At 40.0% G+C, this 20372-nt stretch overlaps 1 protein-coding gene across 1 annotated transcript; it reads right to left on the reverse strand.

Moving 5' to 3' along the window:
• Positions 1 to 803: 803 nt before the first annotated feature.
• On the reverse strand, positions 804 to 15273 carry LOC107812741 (protein PHOSPHATE STARVATION RESPONSE 1). Its single transcript, XM_016637902.2, has 8 exons — positions 15120 to 15273; positions 12841 to 13527; positions 12507 to 12717; positions 12351 to 12427; positions 11133 to 11172; positions 9907 to 9964; positions 9166 to 9235; positions 804 to 1453 (listed from the first exon to the last, which is right to left on the reverse strand). Exons 2-8 carry the CDS (start codon positions 13438 to 13440, stop codon positions 1112 to 1114), a joined length of 1398 nt encoding a protein of 465 aa, XP_016493388.2. The 5' UTR covers positions 13441 to 13527; positions 15120 to 15273; the 3' UTR covers positions 804 to 1111.
• Between the last annotated feature and the right edge of the window lie 5099 nt (positions 15274 to 20372).

The following is a 20372-nucleotide window of genomic DNA, read 5'->3' on the forward strand; positions in this document are numbered from 1 at the left end:
ATAGAATGTTGCTAGAGGAACAAAAGAAAAATAAGCTCAAGACTACATAAAAGGCATGATAATAGTATAAATGAGAGAGATCGACATGATCCATATACAATTCTTGTTTCTTGGATATGCCAACCACTGTTGATAAATGCCAAGTAAGTTGCCAACTTCCAAGCTTTTGTTGTAGGATTGTATGCAGTTTGGTAGTCCCAAGGCTTTTCATGTGATCACTGAAAGGCTCCAAGTTAGAGATCGCTTATGTATCATGTCAATCCCTCGCGCATACAATGTTTTCTTTTTCTTTATATCTTTTGGAAAAAAGAAAAAGAAAGATATTGTTCACCATCTCAAAAGAACGACTCTTATTGTTCATAGATGGTGGTAGTTTTTATATTATTTTAATTGTTATAATTGATTCTCGTACTTCGAATCACATCATTCCAAATTTGGAATGGAAGATTCTTGTTAGTCCATTTAAAAAGAACGTCAAATTCAATATGGCCTAACTCTTTAATTCCACCAACCCATAACATATATAATAACACAATTTGAAAACATTTTGATACATTACATACATCTTTAATTTAATACCACAAGATTCGAAAGTCTTCCTTACTTTTTTCTTAAAGTTATGATCAAATGCTTACCATCATACAAAGGGACACCTTTATTTTTTAACAAAGCCTACCAAGCACAGCAGGCACCATATTCAACCATGACCTTGACCTCGGCAATCCCTTCACCTTGGACTTGCCATAGGCAGGATGTTAGCATTACCCAACAATATATACATTAGATGCGGGCGCATAATGTTAGTAGCTCAAATGCTAATTAACAGAGGTTTAGACATCAGGAGTGCTACAAAGGCAGCTTTAAAGTCCATCTATAGGTCCTCATTTCTTCCAAGAATAACTCTTAAAAACACCATATATTAACAATACAAAAGGAAAATCCTGATATTTCTTTATCATGGATGTTGAAGCAGAGGACAAACCAGGCCCATCTGAATAATCTATGGGAGGGATACCGAAAATGTTAAAGCTGGTTTACTCAAGAATTTGATGTTCCAAACATCAAATAGAGAGCTTAATATCCTACCAAAAGGTTTGTGAACTGCATAAGATTATTCATCCAGTTTAGCACGCTTCGTTGGTGGTGTATTTGATGAGCTTGAAATATTTGTCTCAGGATTTTCAAGATCTTCTCTTTCTTGCTCTTTCTGCTTCTCCCCCACCTTTTGAGCTATATAATCTCCTGCTTCTTGAGGATTGCTTGGTGGCACTCCTGGATCATTTTTGTTTGAGGAGCGTTGAACTGCATCTGTCGACTGTGCAGAGGCATCCTCAGCTATGGATGATGAGGCCTTTACCAAGTCAATACTCGGAATCGACTTGCATTGCTTTTCAAACATCTCCTGGAGATATCGCCCTTGTTCTTCTATACGCAGCTGCAGATTTCTTTGAATCTGTAAAAGTTTGTGACAATAAAAACACGCATCACATATGATACCACGTAAGTTTCCTTAGATTCAATGACCGGGCAATTCATTCATCTATCAGCATCATAGAGGTATAGAGTTCTTGACCATGAAAGAGTTGATTCCGAGCTAAAATTAAACAGTCAAGATCAATTATTTCAACAATAATCAAAGAAGAGAAGCACAGATCAACTACTTCTGTTGTTAATTTTTTTATTTTTTATTTATTTTAGGGGATCATCTATCGGAAACATCGTCTCTACCCTCAAGGTAGGGGTAAGGTCTGCGTACACACTACTCTCCCCAGACCCCACTTGTGTGATTATACTGGGTTTGTTGTTGTTCTTTTTATTTTTTATTTTTTAAGGAACTACTTCTCTATCGGAAACAATCTCTCTACCTTCACAAGGGCGAAAGGCTAAGCAACCGATGTCAGTACGGTTGCTGTCCGCCAACTGAGGTCCCCTCCGTATGCTAGACTAGATTGTCAGTGCCGTACGGGAAAACCAATGTCATGAGCAATTGAAAGAGAGCAGAAAAGAGAATTGAGAATGAAAGAAAGCTTGATTGCATTGAATGAAAGCTATTACAGAAAAACAAGACGGTGTCGGGGGGGAGAGACACCAGTACAGAGAATTGTTTGCTTGCTTGAAAGTTTTGATTGCTTGGTCCCCTTTAATAATGCTTAAAAAAAATAAACCAAAGTTACATGACTAGACCTATGAAAGCTGTAAAATCACACTTAAAGAAAATGCAGCAAAACTACTCTATATTTACATTGAAAAGGACTTAGTCTTCTACAAAGCAACAGCAAGTCCGTTGGCAGCAACTTTGTCTTTAGCATCAGGGTCTGCGCGCGCGACGCTGTTGGCTTTTGCATGTGGCTGGGCGCTGGCGATGGCTATCGGTGGGGCGACAGAGGCACCTGCGCGCTTGTCACTTGGATCTGCCGAGACCACGGGGCCGACTGTGGCGACGGGCGTTGGGAGGCTGGCCAAGACGCCACGGGGCACATCCAAGGGGTCATGGGGCATGGCTGGAAAGCCGCCCATGACATTCTCCCCCACCTGAGTTGGCGACGTCCTCGGCGCCTTCCTTGCCAGGTAATCATCAATCAGGCTCTTGTAGGCTTTGAGGTTTGTTCCCCTCTCCCAAGTATTCTCCTCTGCATCACATCCCTGCCATTTCACCAAGAACTCCTGGTGATCTTTTCTTGAGGCGTGAATCACTCGATCATCAAGAATAGCTTCACCACGCCTTTTCCCGGTTGAATTGGGGCCTCGAATACTTGGTATTGTGAGTTGGCTTCGTGAAGGATCCTCCATATCTTCCCGAAAAGGTTTCAGGAGACTGACATGGAAAACAGGATGGATTTTCCACCAAGCTGGGGTATCCACCCGGTATGCAACTTTCCCAATGCGCCTTTCAATGGACAAGGGTCCAATATATTTTTGCAATAGGCGAGGGTCATGGACCCCTGCAAACAAGTACCGCTTTGGGATTTTGACCATCACTTTGTCTCCCACCTGGTATTCCACAAAGCGGCGATTCTGATCAGCATGCCTCTTCATCCGCTTTTGGGCTTTGACAAGATAGCTCCGCACTATCTCCAAATTTTGCTTCCATTCTTTTGAGAAGCTAGCAGCCCGAGGAGATTTTTGACATGTTTGGTGCGTTCACTGTGTGTGGGAGTAGCGGTTGCTGTCCGGTAACAATTTCAAAAGCGCTTTTGTTGGTACTTGAGCTCTTTTGTGAATTGAAACACAGTTGAGCAGCATCCAGAAGCTTCACCCAATTCTTCTGCGATCCGGTCACAAAGTGCCGGAGATATTCCTCTGGCATGCCATTGAATCGCTCCGTCTGGCCATCAGATTGCGGATGAAAACTTGAGCTATGACTCAATTTTGACCCGAGGCACTTAAAGAGTTGGGTCCAAAAATTGCTAGTGAAGCGTGAGTCGCGATCACTAACAATGTCTTTAGGTAAGCCCCAATATTTGACGACATGAGAGAAGAATAGACGAGCTGTATCTTCTGCTGATATATATTGTGGGGCTGCTATAAAGGTAACATACTTGGAAAACCGATCCACCACAACCAAGATAGTTGTGAGATCTCCGACCTTGGGCAATCCGGTGATGAAGTCCAGGGAAACACTTTCCCAAGGTCTTTTTGGTACAGCTAGTGGTTCCAAGAGCCCTGCCTGCGTCAAGCGGTCTGACTTATCTTTCTGGCATACTAGACAAGTCTTCACATACTGAGCGACGTCATCGACCATTTGAGGCCAATAATATGCACGGCGAAGTAATGCCATGGTGCGTTCTTCGCCGGGATGACCGGCCCACAAAGTATCGTGGCATTCTGCAAGAAGAGTCCGTCGCAGATCTCCTCCTTTAGGAACATAAAGTCGGTTCCCTTTCACCTTCAGGAACCCATCTTCGGTGTAGAACTGGCGAGTCTTGCCCTGTCCTACCAAATCAACCAAATATTGTGCTGCAGGATCCTTGATGAGTAGATCCTGTATCTGGTCTTTTATGGTGGTGGTTACTTCGCTCCCCTTTAGGGCGGCGAGTACACACATCGATGCTAGATCAGCTCTTCGACTGAGTGCATCAGCAACATGATTGGTCTTTCCACTTCGGTACTCCAGGTTGAACTGAAATTCCGCTAGGAGTTCCTGCCACCTAGCCTGTCGTCCATTCAGCTTTGGCTGGGTCATGAAATGGCTAACGGCTGTATTGTCTGTCTTGACCACGAACGGGGCTCCCAGTAGATAATGCCTCCAAAGGCGTAAGCAATGAACGACAGCCAATAATTCTTTCTCATAGGCGGCATAGCGCCGCTCTGCATCCTTCAGTTTCCGGCTCTCGTACGCTACGGGATGCCCTTCTTGTAGCAATACTCCACCAAGTGCATAGTCGGAGGCATCCGTTTGCACTTCGAATGGCTTGGCCAAGTCAGGGAGGGCCAAGACTGGGCTACTAGACATAGCCATCTTCAATGCGTCAAAGGCCTCTGCCCGCTTGGGGCCCCAATCCCACGGGGTGGCCTTCTTGAGAAGTTCTGTCAGCGGCACTGCAATGAGGGAGTAACTTTTCACAAACCGCCGATAGAAGTTGCATAGGCCAAGGAACGACCTCAAGGCATGTATATCCTTAGGAGGCGGCCATTCTGTAATGGCCTGAATCTTCTGCTGGTCCATCTTGATCCTCCCTTCCTCGATGACATGTCCGAGGAAGTCAATTTGTTTCTGAGCAAAGAAGCACTTGGATAGCTTCGCATATAATTCGTGCTCCCGCAATCGGGCTAGGAACTTCCGCAAATGCTCCAGGTGTTCTTCTAGCGTCTGGCTATATACCACAATGTCATCCAAATAAACCACGACGAATTCATCAATGTATTCTCGGAAGACTTGGTTCATCAAGGTGCAAAATGTGGCTGGCGCGTTAGTCAAGCCAAAGGGCATAACCAGGAAGTCGTACGACCCATATCTTGTCACACAGGTCGTCTTGTGCTCATCACCATCTGCAATCCGAACTTGCCAATAACCTGTCCTCAGGTCTATTTTGGTGAATACCGTCGCACCACCCAGTCTATCAAACAAGTCTGCCATTAGCGGAATAGGGTACTTGTTTTTCACGGTGATTTTGTTTAGAGCCCGGTAATCCACGCAGAGTCGTAAACTACCATCATGTTTCTTTTGGAACAGCACAGGGGACCCGTATGGGGACTTGGAGGGCACAATGATCCCTGTGTCTAGCATTTCCGTCAATTGTCTCCGAAGCTCGGCGAGTTCGGGTTGTGACATTCTGTATGGCGCCCGGGCAGGTGGCTTCGCACACGGCACCAACTCAATCTCATGGTCCACAGTTTGCCTAGGCGGAAGACGCTTTGGCATGTCTTGTGGCATGATGTCTTCAAATTCCAGAAGTAACTCCTTCACGGGTGCAGGAATGGGACCCGAGGAACGTTCTATATCTTCCATGCAGAGGGTAGCCAGGAACGTGGGTTCATGTCTTTTTACCCCCTTCTTCAACTGCAAGGCCGAGATGTTCTTGGCTGCCATCTTCATGGAAATGCACGGAATAATGCAGGGCTTGGCCCCATTTGCCCCCATCATCAGTAGCATGTCTGCATACGGTGCGGGCATGGTATTGGTCTGTCTCAGGAATTCCAACCCCACGATTAACTCAAAGTCATCTATGATCACTACGCGCAGGTTGAACTTTCCTTCATAAGGGCCAAGCTTCACTGGTACTTCTTTGGCTATTCCACCCACTGGTTGAGGTGGTGAGTTGATAGCCTTCACACGACCTTTGCCCTTTCCTACAACTAGTCCAAGACGCTCCACCTGAGTCGAGGCTAAGTAGTTGTGGGTGGCACCCGTGTCTATCATTGCCCGAATGGGCTTGCCATTTACCTTCATGTCAACGAACATTAGGGTCCTCTCTTGATGAGGAGGAGTCCTCAAATTCGCCTTCTTATTTCCTTTCCTGGCAATTTGACAGGGGTCCTTCTTCTTGCGGATACCGGCACTGGTTCCCGCTAAGGGCTCAGAAATGGAGCCAACAATTGCATTGAATGCACCTACTGGCTCGGTCTGGTCCGCATCATCGGCGTCGTCATCCGTCCCATCCTCAAAAGCTTGATGGGCGTTCATCTGTGCATGTGGACATTCATTATTCCAATGTGGTCCGCCGCAATGGCGACATCCTGAGGGGGGCTTCCTCCCCCGATCATTGTTGTTAGATGCAGCACTAGTACTGCCGGAAGAGGGAGCCTTGGATTTGGGTGCACTCCGGTCTCCTCCACTTCTGCTAGGGCCACTAGTGTTTGGTTGGCCCCCTTTGTATCCTCCTCGGACAGGCTGTTGAGGCCTATCCTTCCGGGCTTCCACTTGGTAATCCCCAAGGCACTCTGCTGCTTGGATTGCCTTAGGCAACGTGTCTACCCTTTGTCTCTACAACTCCATCCGGGCATAAGGTTTCAACCCTTCCAGGAAGGTGAAGAGTTTGTCTTTGTCCCCCATGTCACGGATGTTAAGCATGAGCGCGGAGAATTCCCGCACGTAATCTCGCACTGATTTGGTCTGGCGGAGCTCCCGCAACTTTCTCCTGGCATTTACTCAACATTTTCGGGGAAGAACTGTAGGCGTATGGCTGCCTTCAGTTCCGCCCATGTCTCGAGGGCATCTTCACCGGCCTTGATGGCTTCGTACTTCACCCGCCACCAGAGTTTGGCATCACCCTGAAGATACATGGCAGCAGTTGCTACCTTCTTAGCTTCTTCTAGGTTTCCCACGGCATCGAAGTACTGCTCGATGTCGAAAATGAAATTTTCCACTTCTTTGGCATTCCGAGCTCCACTGTATGGCTTTGGCTCAGGAATTTTCAGCTTTTGTGCCATGGGGGCGAGGTTCACACCACCCCCAAATTGGTTTCCGCCTCCTCGAAGTAGGCCTTGTAAAGCAGCATTGACAACATTGAGCTGACCTGTCAAGTTGTCTATGGTTTGTTGCATGGCAGTCACCCTGTCTGCCTCTTGTTCCCTGTTGGCTAAATCCTCGGCACGCTCCTGCTGGAGGACCTCAAATTTACCAAAAATTTCAGCTGCCTCTGTGGCTGCTGTTTGCCGGTCTCCTTCAGAGTCGCGGCTGATGTTTTCTATGTCAACTTCGGCCTGGATGAGTCTGCGGTCCAGGTCGTCCAACCTTTGCACTAGGCTGGTCTTTAGATCGGGCACCATTTCCACGATGGGCCGTAATGCGTCAACCGTTCCCTCAAGGGTCGCGATGCGATCCCCATAATTCACCATGGTCAGAAATGGTGGTAATTGCAATGTAATCCCTCGTCCGATGTCGAGCCTAGGCTCTGATACCAACTGTTACGCGGCGCCTTCCTGAAGTTCCTTGGAAGGGCGACGTAAGGCTAAGCAACCGATGTCAGTACGGTTGCTGTCCTCCAACTGAGGTCCCCTCCGTAAGCTAGACTAGATTGTCAGTGTCGTACGGGAAAACCAATGTCATGAGCAATTGAAAGAGAGCAGAAAAGAGAATTGAGAATGAAAGAAAGCTTGATTGCATTGAATGAAAGCTATTACAGAAAAACAAGACGGTGTCGGGGGGGAAGAGACACCAGTACAGAGAATTGTTTGCTTGCTTGAAAGTTTTGATTGCTTGGTCCCCCTTAATAATGCTTAAAAAAAATAAACCAAAGTTACATGACTAGACCTATGAAAGCTGTAAAATCACACTTAAAGAAAATGCAGCAAAACTACTCTATATTTACATTGAAAAGGACTTAGTCTTCTACAAAGCAGCAGCAAGTCCGTTGGCAGCAACTTTGTCTTTAGCATCAGGGTCTGCGCGCGCGGCATTGTCTGCGCGCGCGGCGCTGTTGGCTTTTGCCTGTGGCTGGGCGCTGGCGATGGCTATCGGTGGGGCGACAGAGGCACCTGCGCGCTTGTCACTTGGATCTGCCGAGACCACGGGGCCGACCGTGGCGACGGGCGTTGCTGGCCAGGACGCCACGGGGCACGTCCAAGGGGTCATGGGGCATGGCTGGAAAGCCGCCCATGACAGAGATAACGAGTTCTATCTTAAGAGACACATAGAATCATCTATCAGCATCATAGAGGTATAGCGTTCTTGACCATGAAAGAGTTGATTCCGAGCTAAAATTAAACAGTCAAGATCAATTATTTCAACAATAATCAAAGAAGAGAAGCACAGATCAACTACTTCTGTTGTTAATTTTTTTATTTTTTATTTATTTTAGGGGATCATCTATCGGAAACATCGTCTCTACCCTCAAGGTAGGGGTAAGGTCTGCGTACACACTACTCTCCCCAGACCCCACTTGTGGGATTATACTGGGTTTGTTGTTGTTCTTTTTATTTTTTATTTTTTAAGGAACTACTTCTCTATCGGAAACAATCTCTCTACCTTCACAAGGTAGGGGTAAGGCTGCGTACACACTAGCTTCCCCAGACCCCACTTGTGGGATTGCACTGGATTTGTTGTTGTTGTTATGGAACTACGTCTGTTGTGAATTATACAGGAATCATATAGAGATATTCCAAAAGCTTCACCTTTAACTTCAGAAAGGGCAAAAGAAAAGCCATGCAACTATTTTATACCAAAAAGACAACAGTTAGAAGCAATCTCCAACAAAATAATGCATGACAAGGAGTCTATATGCTCATATTATGGACGCAATTTCTTGCGGATGATGCAAACGGTGATGACCGATCAAACTGAAACTAGAACCACAAGAGGCGGATTCAGGAACTCAAGAGGACGGGCACACTATTATGAAGAACTAGATCTAGAATTTCTATTTGACGGATTTGATGTTAGGCCCTTACCATGAAGCCCATTACACATTTGAAATTATAGGTTCAACATTATATTCTTTTTGCAATTTTGATGAGTTTCACATATAGGTATTTATACTCCGTGTCGAAACAAGGGCGATTGGAGTGAGATTTGAACCACCGATTTCACTTGTAGAGGTGCACTATTCATTGCACCATAGGACACTTAGAGCTTGGGTGTACACATGTATATTCAAGTAGTTTTGAAGAGACATAGAATTTGCTATATATGGTCAATGGAGAGGAGCATGGGTTCACGTGAAACCATACCTCATCACCTAGAAACACCCCTGCACAAGATCATGTTGCTAAGGCAAGAATTTATACCTCAAGTTGTTCATGCAGCTGTTTCTGAACTTCCATCTGTAACCGCAATGCTTCAGTGATCTCAATACCCCTGCATCGATACCCAAACACATCATATAACAAAGACAACACAAGAGTACAGATTACGGTTACTTATGAGGGGAAAACTTCATAGCGATTCAAATAGAGCCCTTTAAGCCACCATGCCATTCTACTTAAAGGACCTGTTCTACATTACATGTGCACATAGAACTATTCCAGCTGTCTTACCTCCATTTATCAGAGCCCTAACTTAACTATTCCAATATTCTCCTTTCCCTTATCTTCCAATTTTGTTGACAACTTGAATAAAATCCTACTTTTAACAAGTAGATCCTTCAATAAAATTTCATATCACCATCATTTTCACCCTTTTTCTTTTTGGAATTACCTTATACATATACCAGACCAAATGGAATATCTATTTCTCCGAATAGGTTCATGCAAGGTTGTACCAATCTAGATAATAAAAATATTGAAGCCACTATATCTCAATATGTGGTTTATGTTTTCCGTCTACAGCCATATGGCAAAAGCACCAAACTATCAACAAAGTCCATTATAAGCAACATCAATTAAGCATATTATGCCCCAAATATATGCCATTGGAAGTAGGTAATACACTCATTAGCTTGTGCACAAGAGAATATCAAATCTTATCCAAATTCCAAATGATGCATATCATTAAGCCAGAAAACGGAGGCAATGGACCCAACTACTAACGTTTTTAAGTCCAGAGCTGACAAATCGCCAATGGATGACTCTTTCTTCTCAGAGGACCCTGTTATGAGAAGGGGAAAAATAAAGGGGCTTCAGCAAACAATAATTTGAGTGAAAGGAAATATAAAAGCCTGACAAATATAGAGGATTATTAGCATTCTCCAAGCATCAATAATCTCTGATCACCAAAAGAGAACGTTAATATGTTAGGGACAAATCCATTTGGCTTTTTAGAAGAAGACAAACAAAAACTTGGGAGATTTCGGCAGTTGTGTTTGAAGTTTACTTGTTCCAGTTAAATAGTGCAAACTTTGACTAGTTTCTTATTATCTTGGCAATCATATATGAAGTTAATAATACCAGTTAAAGTGCCAAATTTTTACCAGTTTGCTATGTTACACCTTTCACACGTATTATTTCACGTCCTTGACACGTCTCAAAAAAATAATTTCCTAAGATATGGGAAAATGCCGTGTCATATTAAAGTTACAGAGCAAAATTTCATGTTTCTTTTTCCTTTATTTGTTTATAGGAGAAAGGCACAAATTAAGAAACATTTAGTCAAAGCTATAAGCATATTATACAAAGAAAGCACTAAATATAAATCCCGAAATCTCAGCTCCATTTCAGGAGGGGGGACGGAGGGACGGGGGGAGAGAGCAAGAAGGTCAATATTGTCAGTGTGGCTTTCTTGTTCAAGTAACATAAACCTAACATAGGTTTCATACGGTGAGATTCTGTGAACCATAGCTTGCATATTTAGCATGAACTAAAAACAAAACAAAAATGACTCCTATTTACACAAAAGGCAATCACCATACAAATGATAAATTGTTGATCTTTACTATCTAAAATCTTATCTTCATCATCTGCTACTATGCAAAAAAACAAGATTGAGGAGTCTCGGTGTATTCAACATATACTTTTATTAACCTCTTGTGATTCAGTGATGATATATGAAATAGCACAAAAAAAAACCAATAACTCCACATAACATAAAAAATAATGCACACATACACACACACGAAAAAAACACAACTTTTTTCACTTATAAGAAAAGAAACTAAATTTTTTAATTACAAAAACAAAACAAAAATTAGACATCTACTGGCTCGAGTAACAAATACGCAGGCCCTAAAACTCAATTTTTTTAACGACTATTGATAACAGAGACAAAATTAAGACACATGTAAAAAAAAAACACAAGGGAAAAAGAAATAGCTGCATACCCTCTGATGCTTCTGGTTTATATCTAGCTGTTCGATATTTCTGCATTATAAGAAATTGTATCAAAACTCCATCAGTTCAATAATCAGCATGTCTATATGTGAAAGTATCTAACTTTGAAGGCAAAATGGCCTCGTAACCACTTAAACTAGTACCGATTTGCCATCCCGGTATATGAACTTAGGAGTTTTCCATTTTAACACTTTAACTCAATAAAGTGAGTAGTAATAAACATTCTATTGATGCGTGTTGCTCAATTGCGCTGATGTGTCATACACATCACATAAATGTCATTTATTCTTAATTTTTATTTAAAAGAACTCCAAAATCAACCCCCTTCCTCCTCGGCTTCTGTCACCCCCTTCTTCGTCCTCTCTAATATTCCGATTTCTTTCACTTTCCCCGCCATAAACTGCGCTAGGCAGAATTGAGAGGCTCACCATAACACATCTACAACCATTTTTCTTTTGCTTAAACAATATCAAGATTCTCTTTCAAAAAATTAATAGTCTCATAAAAGTTGTGGGCATGATTTGCACAAATCAAATAAAAAAGGGATATCGCCATGGCTATAAATCGTAAATCTGAAATTGCAGCCAGAAAGAAAAACGCCATAAATAGCTAGAGGGTGTGACTATAAGTATCCATTATTTTATACCCATGCCTTCTCTGAAAGATCCCAAATTAAATAAGGAAAATAAAATCCATCAATCTCAAAGACTCAAACCTCCAACTACTCCACTTTCCCAGCCGGCGAGGTTTGAAGTAGAAGATTGGGAAGAGGGGGTGATGACAAATTTGTGCTGGGAATATTGTGAAAGAAAAGGGGTGGGGTTGGGGCGTCGGGGGAGGGGGTGTTAGGAAGAAGAAAGAGTGGAGTGGAGGGGAATTGGGGATGGTTTTTTCTTTTTAACTTTTTCCTTTTTCATTAATAACTTATTATTAAATTATTTTTGCTTTAATTATTATTTTTTAAATCAAAACCATCACATTCACGCGCTTATTTACGGTGTTAGGCACGCACTTTTGCCACGTCAGTTATGTCATTGCCACATAAGCTTGGTCAATAGTTAGAGGTGTTTATTAGTATTCATTTTATAGAGTTAAGGTGTTAAAATGGGACAATCCTAAGTTTATATACTGGGATGGCAAATCGGTGCAAGTTTAAGTGGCTACGAAGCCATTTTGCCAACTTTGAAAATGCAAAGAGCAGAACTAACCTGCAAATGGCTTTTTATGTGATAGATGGTCAAACCTTCAACTTTCATTAACTTCAGCACACCCTTGGGAGTAGCTCCTGTATTTCAAAGTAGAATTATCGAGCTAGACAACACTCCAATACTTATTTAAGATGCAAAGTAAGGAGAGCAAAGTACTTTCACTTCCACCAAGTTTGTTGACTGCTTCCACAAATGCTTCATGAAGTTCTGGTGTCCAACGCATTCGTTGCTTCGATGAAGCACCACTTGCAGTGGATGATGCAGGAACAATGGCAGATGTTTCTACAGATGCAGTAGGAATTTGTTGCAATGGTTGGCCTTGGTGTACTGGGAAATTTGAAGGTTGTTTTTGTTCCTGATATTGCATCTTTAATCACACAACAAAGAAATGTAAGAGCCGTCTCCTTTTAATTATTGAAAGGAGAGTAAGAAAACAAAAAGCAAATTAAGATGAATAAAAATCCAGCAGTTGGTATAGAACAAAACTGACCTTTGGCTCGGCATCAGCAATGCTAGCATCTACCATGATGTCGTTCCAGTTAGAAGTCAGAGCATCATCATCATTCATTACAAGGTCAGCCCATTCCGGCCAATCACTTTGTTTACTAAGATCCTCAGATGGGATGCGACAATCACCTGTATTGCTACAATCTAGTTGAGTGTTGTGGACGGGGGTGTTTATCGAGTAATTGAGGTAATCAGGCAATGGCGCTGTACACCAGGGTTCATTATTTTCATTAAGATACTGGCTTGATGCTGCAGATTGAAGAACTCCGGAATTAGCTAATGGGATTAATGCCTCATTATTTGTTGACTGAGAAATAAAAGGTATAGGTGCAGAATGCTCTTCATGAGGCAGAACAGATGAAAAGTGAAGATTGGTGGAGAATCCTGAAGATGAGGACAACAAATGACCGACCAGCCCACTGTTTGAAGGCAATGAAGAAAGGACAGCCCTCGGCAACATAGGATATTTGTCCTCCAAGTTTGCTGGAAGCATAGGTAATGAAGAATGAGGTCCTGATGCTCCAAAATTACTGAGTTGATGTGCACCCGCCCTCTGGACGGATAAAGTAGGACGTGCCTCCATAACCTTTTTAAAGAATACCAAACACAACTAAATTCACCTTAAAGAGAATCTTCTAGCATCTCTGTCACTTACGGAAAAGGCTGATCCCTGCATCAAAAGAAAGGAAATGGAAAACTTAGAGAGCTAATAAGCACAAAACGAAGCAGCATGCTAACAAGTTTCCTCAAAGATTGTTGACCATGGTACTTAGAAGTTAGAACTAGACTAAATCCATAAGGTAAAAGGTATTGTTATTATTCTAAAGATTGGAAAAACCGAACAGATGATAGATCTGAATTAAAATGCATGAAAACAAATTACTAAAACTGAAAAAAAATGGTACAGGAGAAGATCAGTGTTCCCCCACTAGAATCAAATTTGACGGTGAAAAGTAGTTCATCAGTAGGAAACATTGAGCAAATGGTTGCATGATAGCTACAGGCTAAAACCAAAAAGATAGTTACAGTTTTCAAACATTTAACAAGCGAAATCGAGCATAATATATTGCTAAACAGCTGGCACCAACATGTAGAATATCTTATATAGCTATAGTCATTCTGTGAGTATGATACTCTTTATGAAACTTGATGCTTGTTTTCATTTTAGGTTTCTAACCACCCAAGAGAAACCCATTACTGTCATAATTTTTAAGACATAGCGTGTCTCGAAAAATAACAATGAACTGCAGCATCATCGCTGATACAATGATCTGCCACAGGAATGCCAACAGAAAAGAAGTACTATGAATTATGAATTGTATGTTGACACTAATCCTTCTATAATATAGGACTGTTTTGAACCATGCAGGTGCATAGCCATTCATAGGAAGGTTAGAAAAAGAAGACCGATTCAACTCGAAGCATTCGTAGAGCTTGTGGTTTGGTAGAAAAAAGACTTATGCAAACATTCATCTAGTCCTCCTACAACTTGATAAGAGATTGACTAAATCACACAGTACAAGGAAAAAGCCCCAGTTCCTTCATAAAACATGTCTATTCAGGACGGGGAACCAGTGGCAGAGCCATAAATTCCTACAAGGGGATTCAAGAAAAATACTAAACTGTCACACCTAAGGTTCAGACCAGTGACCTAAAGATATTTTTGAACCCCCTTTACCACTAAGATAGAATCTTACCTTATGTCAAAGGGGATTCAACAGTTTATATATAATCAAGAAATTTGTTTTTCCCTATTTACGCTATATAATTTCTTAGCAAAGGGGATTCAACTGAAACCCCTCAGCACAAGATAGCTCCGCCCCTGCCAGCCACCTTTCTTCATCTGTTGCTTTTTGTTTGGTATGAAGTTGATATCAAAGTTCATTTAGCAGAAGAGAAATTACAACAACCTAAAGCTTCTGCCTTTACTTCAATGCCACAACCAAATAAACTGAATAAAAAAGTTCGCAGAATTTTAGACTATAAAGTCAAGATTAAAACTTTCAAATTTCAATCCAACAGCATAAAGAGATAATCAGATAATCGGAAACCAATTTAGCTGCTCAAATTAAATAAGACTAACAACTCAAAATTAATTTTTTTTTTTTTAAAAGAATAAAGCTACAGTAATGCATGGAAACATCATAATTCCTAGCTCGCATCAAATATATTTTGTTGAATAACAAATTAGATACCTAAAAATTTCGGATTATTTCAACGAAATTTAATGAAGATGAAGAAAAGGGTATAGGAAATTAATACCTAAAAATTCGAGGGTTCCGGTCGCTGGCGAGTTTGAAAGGAAAATGAACGGCGACGACTGCAAGTTTTTTGATGGCTTTATTTTATTTGGGTTTTTCTTTGGCTGCTAATTTTGTACTTTTACTACAAAACTACAACAAAATACTGATCGTATAAATCTGTATGTAAATGGCATAACATAATAAGAGTCCTATTCTAACAAAAAAAAACAAAAACAAAAACAAAAACAAATTAAAATTGAAACCAAGTTAGGAAAAGAATGAAGACATCTTCTTTCACTTGGTTTGTTTGGGTATTAATTTTTTTTTTAAAACCAGAAAAGATATTTAATTAATTAACTTCTTAAATTAACAACAACGACAACCCAGTAAAATCTCACAAGTGGTATCTGGGGAGAGTAGTGTGTACGCATACCTTACCTCTATCCCGGGGGCTAGAGATGTTTTCGATAGACTCTCGGCTTAAGAGAACGAAAAGAGACAATATATCAGTACTATCAACAAAAAACCATTGAAGTAATAACAACATCACAAGAACCAGTAAATAGATGGAAAGCAGAAATAATAACTAGTAAATAAGGTCTGACACTATGAAAATAGAAGAGTAGTATAAACACAACATTGACTGCTAGTAGTCTAAGACTAAACCCTATTAGCCTAGCTTCACACCGGTAGACTAAATATGCTCAACTACCTCCTAACCTACACCCCTAATGATCGACATCCACCACTTCCTATCAAGTGCCATGTCCTCGAAAATCTGAAGCATCGCCATATCCCGCTTGATCACCTCTCTCCAATACTTCTTCGGCCGCCCTCTACCTCTACTCGTACCCACCAACGCCAACCGCTCGCACCTCCTTACCGAGGCATCCAAGCTTCTCCTTTGTACGTGCCCGAACCATTTGAGCATCGTTTCCCGCATTTTGTCATCAATGGCAGTTACGACCACCTCTCCCGAATATTTTCATTCCTAATCTTATCCATCCTAGTGTGTCCACACATCCACTTCAACATCCTCATTTCTGCTACTATCATCTTTTGGATATGTGAATTCTTAACTTCTTAAATTATCTAATATATTTATCTTCCCTTACTCAACATAATTGATGAGTAATAAATTATTCGGTGAGGTTGGGGGTAAATAAAAAGCAAAGTAATAAATTATCCTTACTTGGTTTGTTTCGGTATTAATTTTTTTTTTTAAAAATAGAAAAGATATTTAATTAATTAATTTCTTAAATTATCTAATATATTTATCTTCCCTTACTCAACATAATTGATGAGTAATAAATTATTCGGTGAGGTTGGGGGTAAATAAAAAGCAAAGTGGGAAAATGACAGTGAGGGATCCCACTTTATAAAAGGCATGCAAATTGGATAATGAGTGGACAGCTTTATGTGTGCACGTGTGGAAAAAAAACTTTCATTATGAAATTTAATTAATTTTATAAATTCTCCTCGCTCAGCACTAGTCAACTTTTGAAGTGCACGAATAATACAGTAAGAATTAATTAATTTTATAAATTCTTCTCGATTAGCACTAGTCAACTTTTGGGGTGTACGAATAGTGCCTTAGGGGCCAACATGGCACTGACCGGCTAAGACTCACGCGCGGTAAAAACGAACTCAGTCTATATTTATTTATAAGAGGCGCACTCATATCCTTTTGAGGTTCACCTTTTTCTGTTGTTTAGTGAACGATATGTAGTGTATGAACTTCTTATTATAATCCTAGCATTCGACTCAATTTATACTCATTTCGACTAATTTTACAAAATATTTGTTATTTTATACTAGTATAAATATCGGATAATTCTGTCTATCAAAATATAAATGATTGAAATTAATGAAATCGGCTAATATTTTTGTCTCCTCTAAATAATTTATGAATTTTGTTCATCTTTAATATTTTAATTATGGTAAATCTTCTAAGATAGAAATTTCTTAATGCTGATTCCAGCTAAGTGAATACCAGAAATATAAATATTTGATTCAGTAGGCCAAAATAGGATTTTTTTTTTGTGCCCTTCGTTTATTTGTCATTCTTCTCTTGTTTTAAATCTTTGGCCCGATAAATAAAGAGGTTTAAAAAAATCAAAATACCAAACCAAATAAAGTAACTAAAATCGACGTGTAAATTCCTATAAATACGGTTTGGACAGAGTAAGATATCCGCATCATTAGTTCCTTACTCCTATCCTGGAAGAGGTGAAAAAGTTATTTCCTATAGATCATTTGGTATTAAATTTAGAAATTGTTAAGAATTAATTTAGTCTGATTTTAAACAAAAGCAAAAAGGTTAAACGGAAACTGAACCAAACAACTAATCATATATGGCATAAGATATCATAACTTTTTTTATAGTATTATTTAATTTTTCCATGATTTTCTTCTCTTATTTCTCTTTCCTCCTTTGGACTTTGGCATAATTGCTTCCAACATTTGATTGGTTCTTATGATTTAACTAGCAAGAGTCCAAATAAATTGTCAAGAATTGTGGCAGGATAGATACAATTTATTCATATTAAATTAAGGGTTTCTTGTTCAACCTTTGAGTAGAGAACTTTTTCGATAAAAAAGTGTTTTCTCTATTTATGAGTTTTACGGAATGTGAATCCTAATTAGCCAAAGTTTAATATGGATATCAGAAACCGAATATATAAAAAAAGAGTTCAAAGAAATTGTCATGTTTCACTTATTCTATGGTTTGCCGGACGTTTATTTCTTTGTAGTTTCTAAAAATGCACATTCTGATGCGATAAAGCAAGAAACCAATATTTGAATTTACATAAAATGATTAGATCAATTTAATATTCGTATTAAATATGGAAAAATAGATTCTATATCTACAACATTGGCGCAATATTATTTATGAAGCTAAAGTGTTGGTCTGATTACTGCTCAAAATAGTGAAGCGACTTTAAAAATGGCCTTTCACTCTCTTCTCTCTCTCCTTTCAGCCGTTCAGTAAAAATTTATCTGCATAATTATTTACATTAAATTATACTAAATTATCACGATTAAGTGATATATTAAAGTATATTAATTAACTATAATCTATATCTATCTATCTATCTATCTATCTATATCTATATCTATATCTATATCTATACTATATTAAAAGCACGAAACCCTTAGCGAAATGTCGTTCGTCTTTTTTACACTTTAAATTTTTTTATTTTACATTGGACAAAATTATAATTTAAATTATTTTTCTAATATTTAGGGCTCTATAAAAAATTTAAATTTTTGTCAGTAAATCTTTTTCTTATTTGAATTATATAGAAAATCCTAATATTTAGGACTTATTACTGATTAAAATTTTACAAGTGATTCTTTATTTAAACTATGTTACATAACTATAATATCATCGGTTCATATTCAAATTTGGACGTTTCCCTTAAAAGGTTCATGGTAATAAAATCCAGAGATTTAAGGAGTATGAATTGGAGTCAAAGAAGGTCATCTCTCTTTTTTCAATTTTTTTTTTCTCTTTTTAAATGGCACTCACTTTAAGCTACAATTTAAATAGCCTTGATACAGAATAATTTACTTCCTGCATCTTTTGATGTTATACAAATAGGATTTGATATAATTGTTTACCCGAAAACCGGATAAAGTTGAATTTGTTCGTAGTTCTAAAGAGATGTGGTGTAGCTTAATACAAATCGTAAGGATAATTAGAAATATCAAGTATGAATTGCAAAGAATGCAAAATAGACATGGTTGTAAAGAAGATGAATTTTAGGACTAAACAAGTGGAATCAAATTAAGAAGCTTGAAAGAATAACTTTTCACTACAGGAGAATATGGTACTTGAATTACAATGTTAGCAAAAACTTGCCCTCTACAGAAATGTTAACCATCCCCTTTATAGTAGAGGGGTCTTACTTTAGATATAATTAAAAACACGTAGTGGGAGACCCACGACAAATCAGCTTTTTCACAATTCCTGCCAAGATTCTCTCCTCTAGTGGGATTGCAACGGCTCTTGTCTATAAGCTCGATATCGACTCGAGTTTTCCGTCTTGACTCGAGCTCTCGATCTTGGCTTGAGCTCGATTCTGACTCGGACCCTTGAATTGATTCGGGGTCAATGTTGGTCGGTCTCTGGATCATAAGCTCGACAACTTTACTTTGCATCATAGTTCGATTTGGATTCGAGCTTGATAATAATATCGAGCTCGACATTGATCGGCCCCTCGGACTCGAAGCTTGTTTGTACCATCTTCGGAACCCACTTCGATCGATTATGTCTCAAACTCGATCAACCGTACGAAGGCCGAAATCTATTTCGACCGTATACAGATAGTCCCCTCGTTTCTCAGTAAGAATGTGGTGAGAAACGATATGATTTTTCAACGGATCGATCGGATTATAAGCTGACGTTTACATTGGGCTCGACCATGACACACGTGATAGTTGTCCCGTCGATTTAGTCTTTCAAAGTATTTAATGCATGTCATACGGTGGTCGGCCACCGCTGATACTGAACCGCCATTGCTTAAACCTATAAATAACCCTTCCTTTTATCATTTATCACTTTTACATCTTCAATATTCCAAATTTCCCAATTTCTTTTTCGTATTCTCTGAGTTTATTCGCAAATCTGTGATTCCTCTTTGCAAAATTCTTCTTCCAAATTACCAAATCTTTGTCACCTTCTTTAAATCCCAAATGGTGAAGACATCTAAAAACGTCCCCAAAAAAGAAAAAGCTTCTTCTTCCCAATCCGCCGCCGATAAAGCACCGGTGGATCCACAACCTGAGGAGTGCGTTCCGACGGCGTATGTTCTTACCTCCGATTTCAAACTCGATAAAGGTTCGACGATTTCCGGCTGATGTGAGCCCGTATCGAGATATATTTGTTCGATAACCGGGGAGGGGGGTATATCGAGCAGATAAAAAAAGATTGTAACTGGGGGAACAAAGAAGTGGTAGTACCGTCTCCCGAAGAGGATATTACTACCCACGTGAAAGGGTTTTTAAGTGGGTACACTTACCCTTTCACGTTAGGTCCCCTCGACATTGTTATCATAGATTTTTGTCGTAAATACTTAATAACCCTAGGCCAGATTCACCCTTCTTCTTGGCGGATCGTTATTTTGATCCGACACTTCGTGAACAAAATCGAGGGGATGCCTTTCACAATTGATCATCTCATCCGATTGTACCGTCCTCGCCTTTTTCGAGGAGTATTAATAAAACTTCAGCGCCGGGCTACCAAGGTTTTGTTCTCGAGCATTGACGA

Source organism: Nicotiana tabacum, chromosome 17 (genome assembly GCF_000715075.1).
Source record: "Nicotiana tabacum cultivar K326 chromosome 17, ASM71507v2, whole genome shotgun sequence".
Classification (NCBI taxonomy): domain Eukaryota; kingdom Viridiplantae; phylum Streptophyta; class Magnoliopsida; order Solanales; family Solanaceae; genus Nicotiana; species Nicotiana tabacum.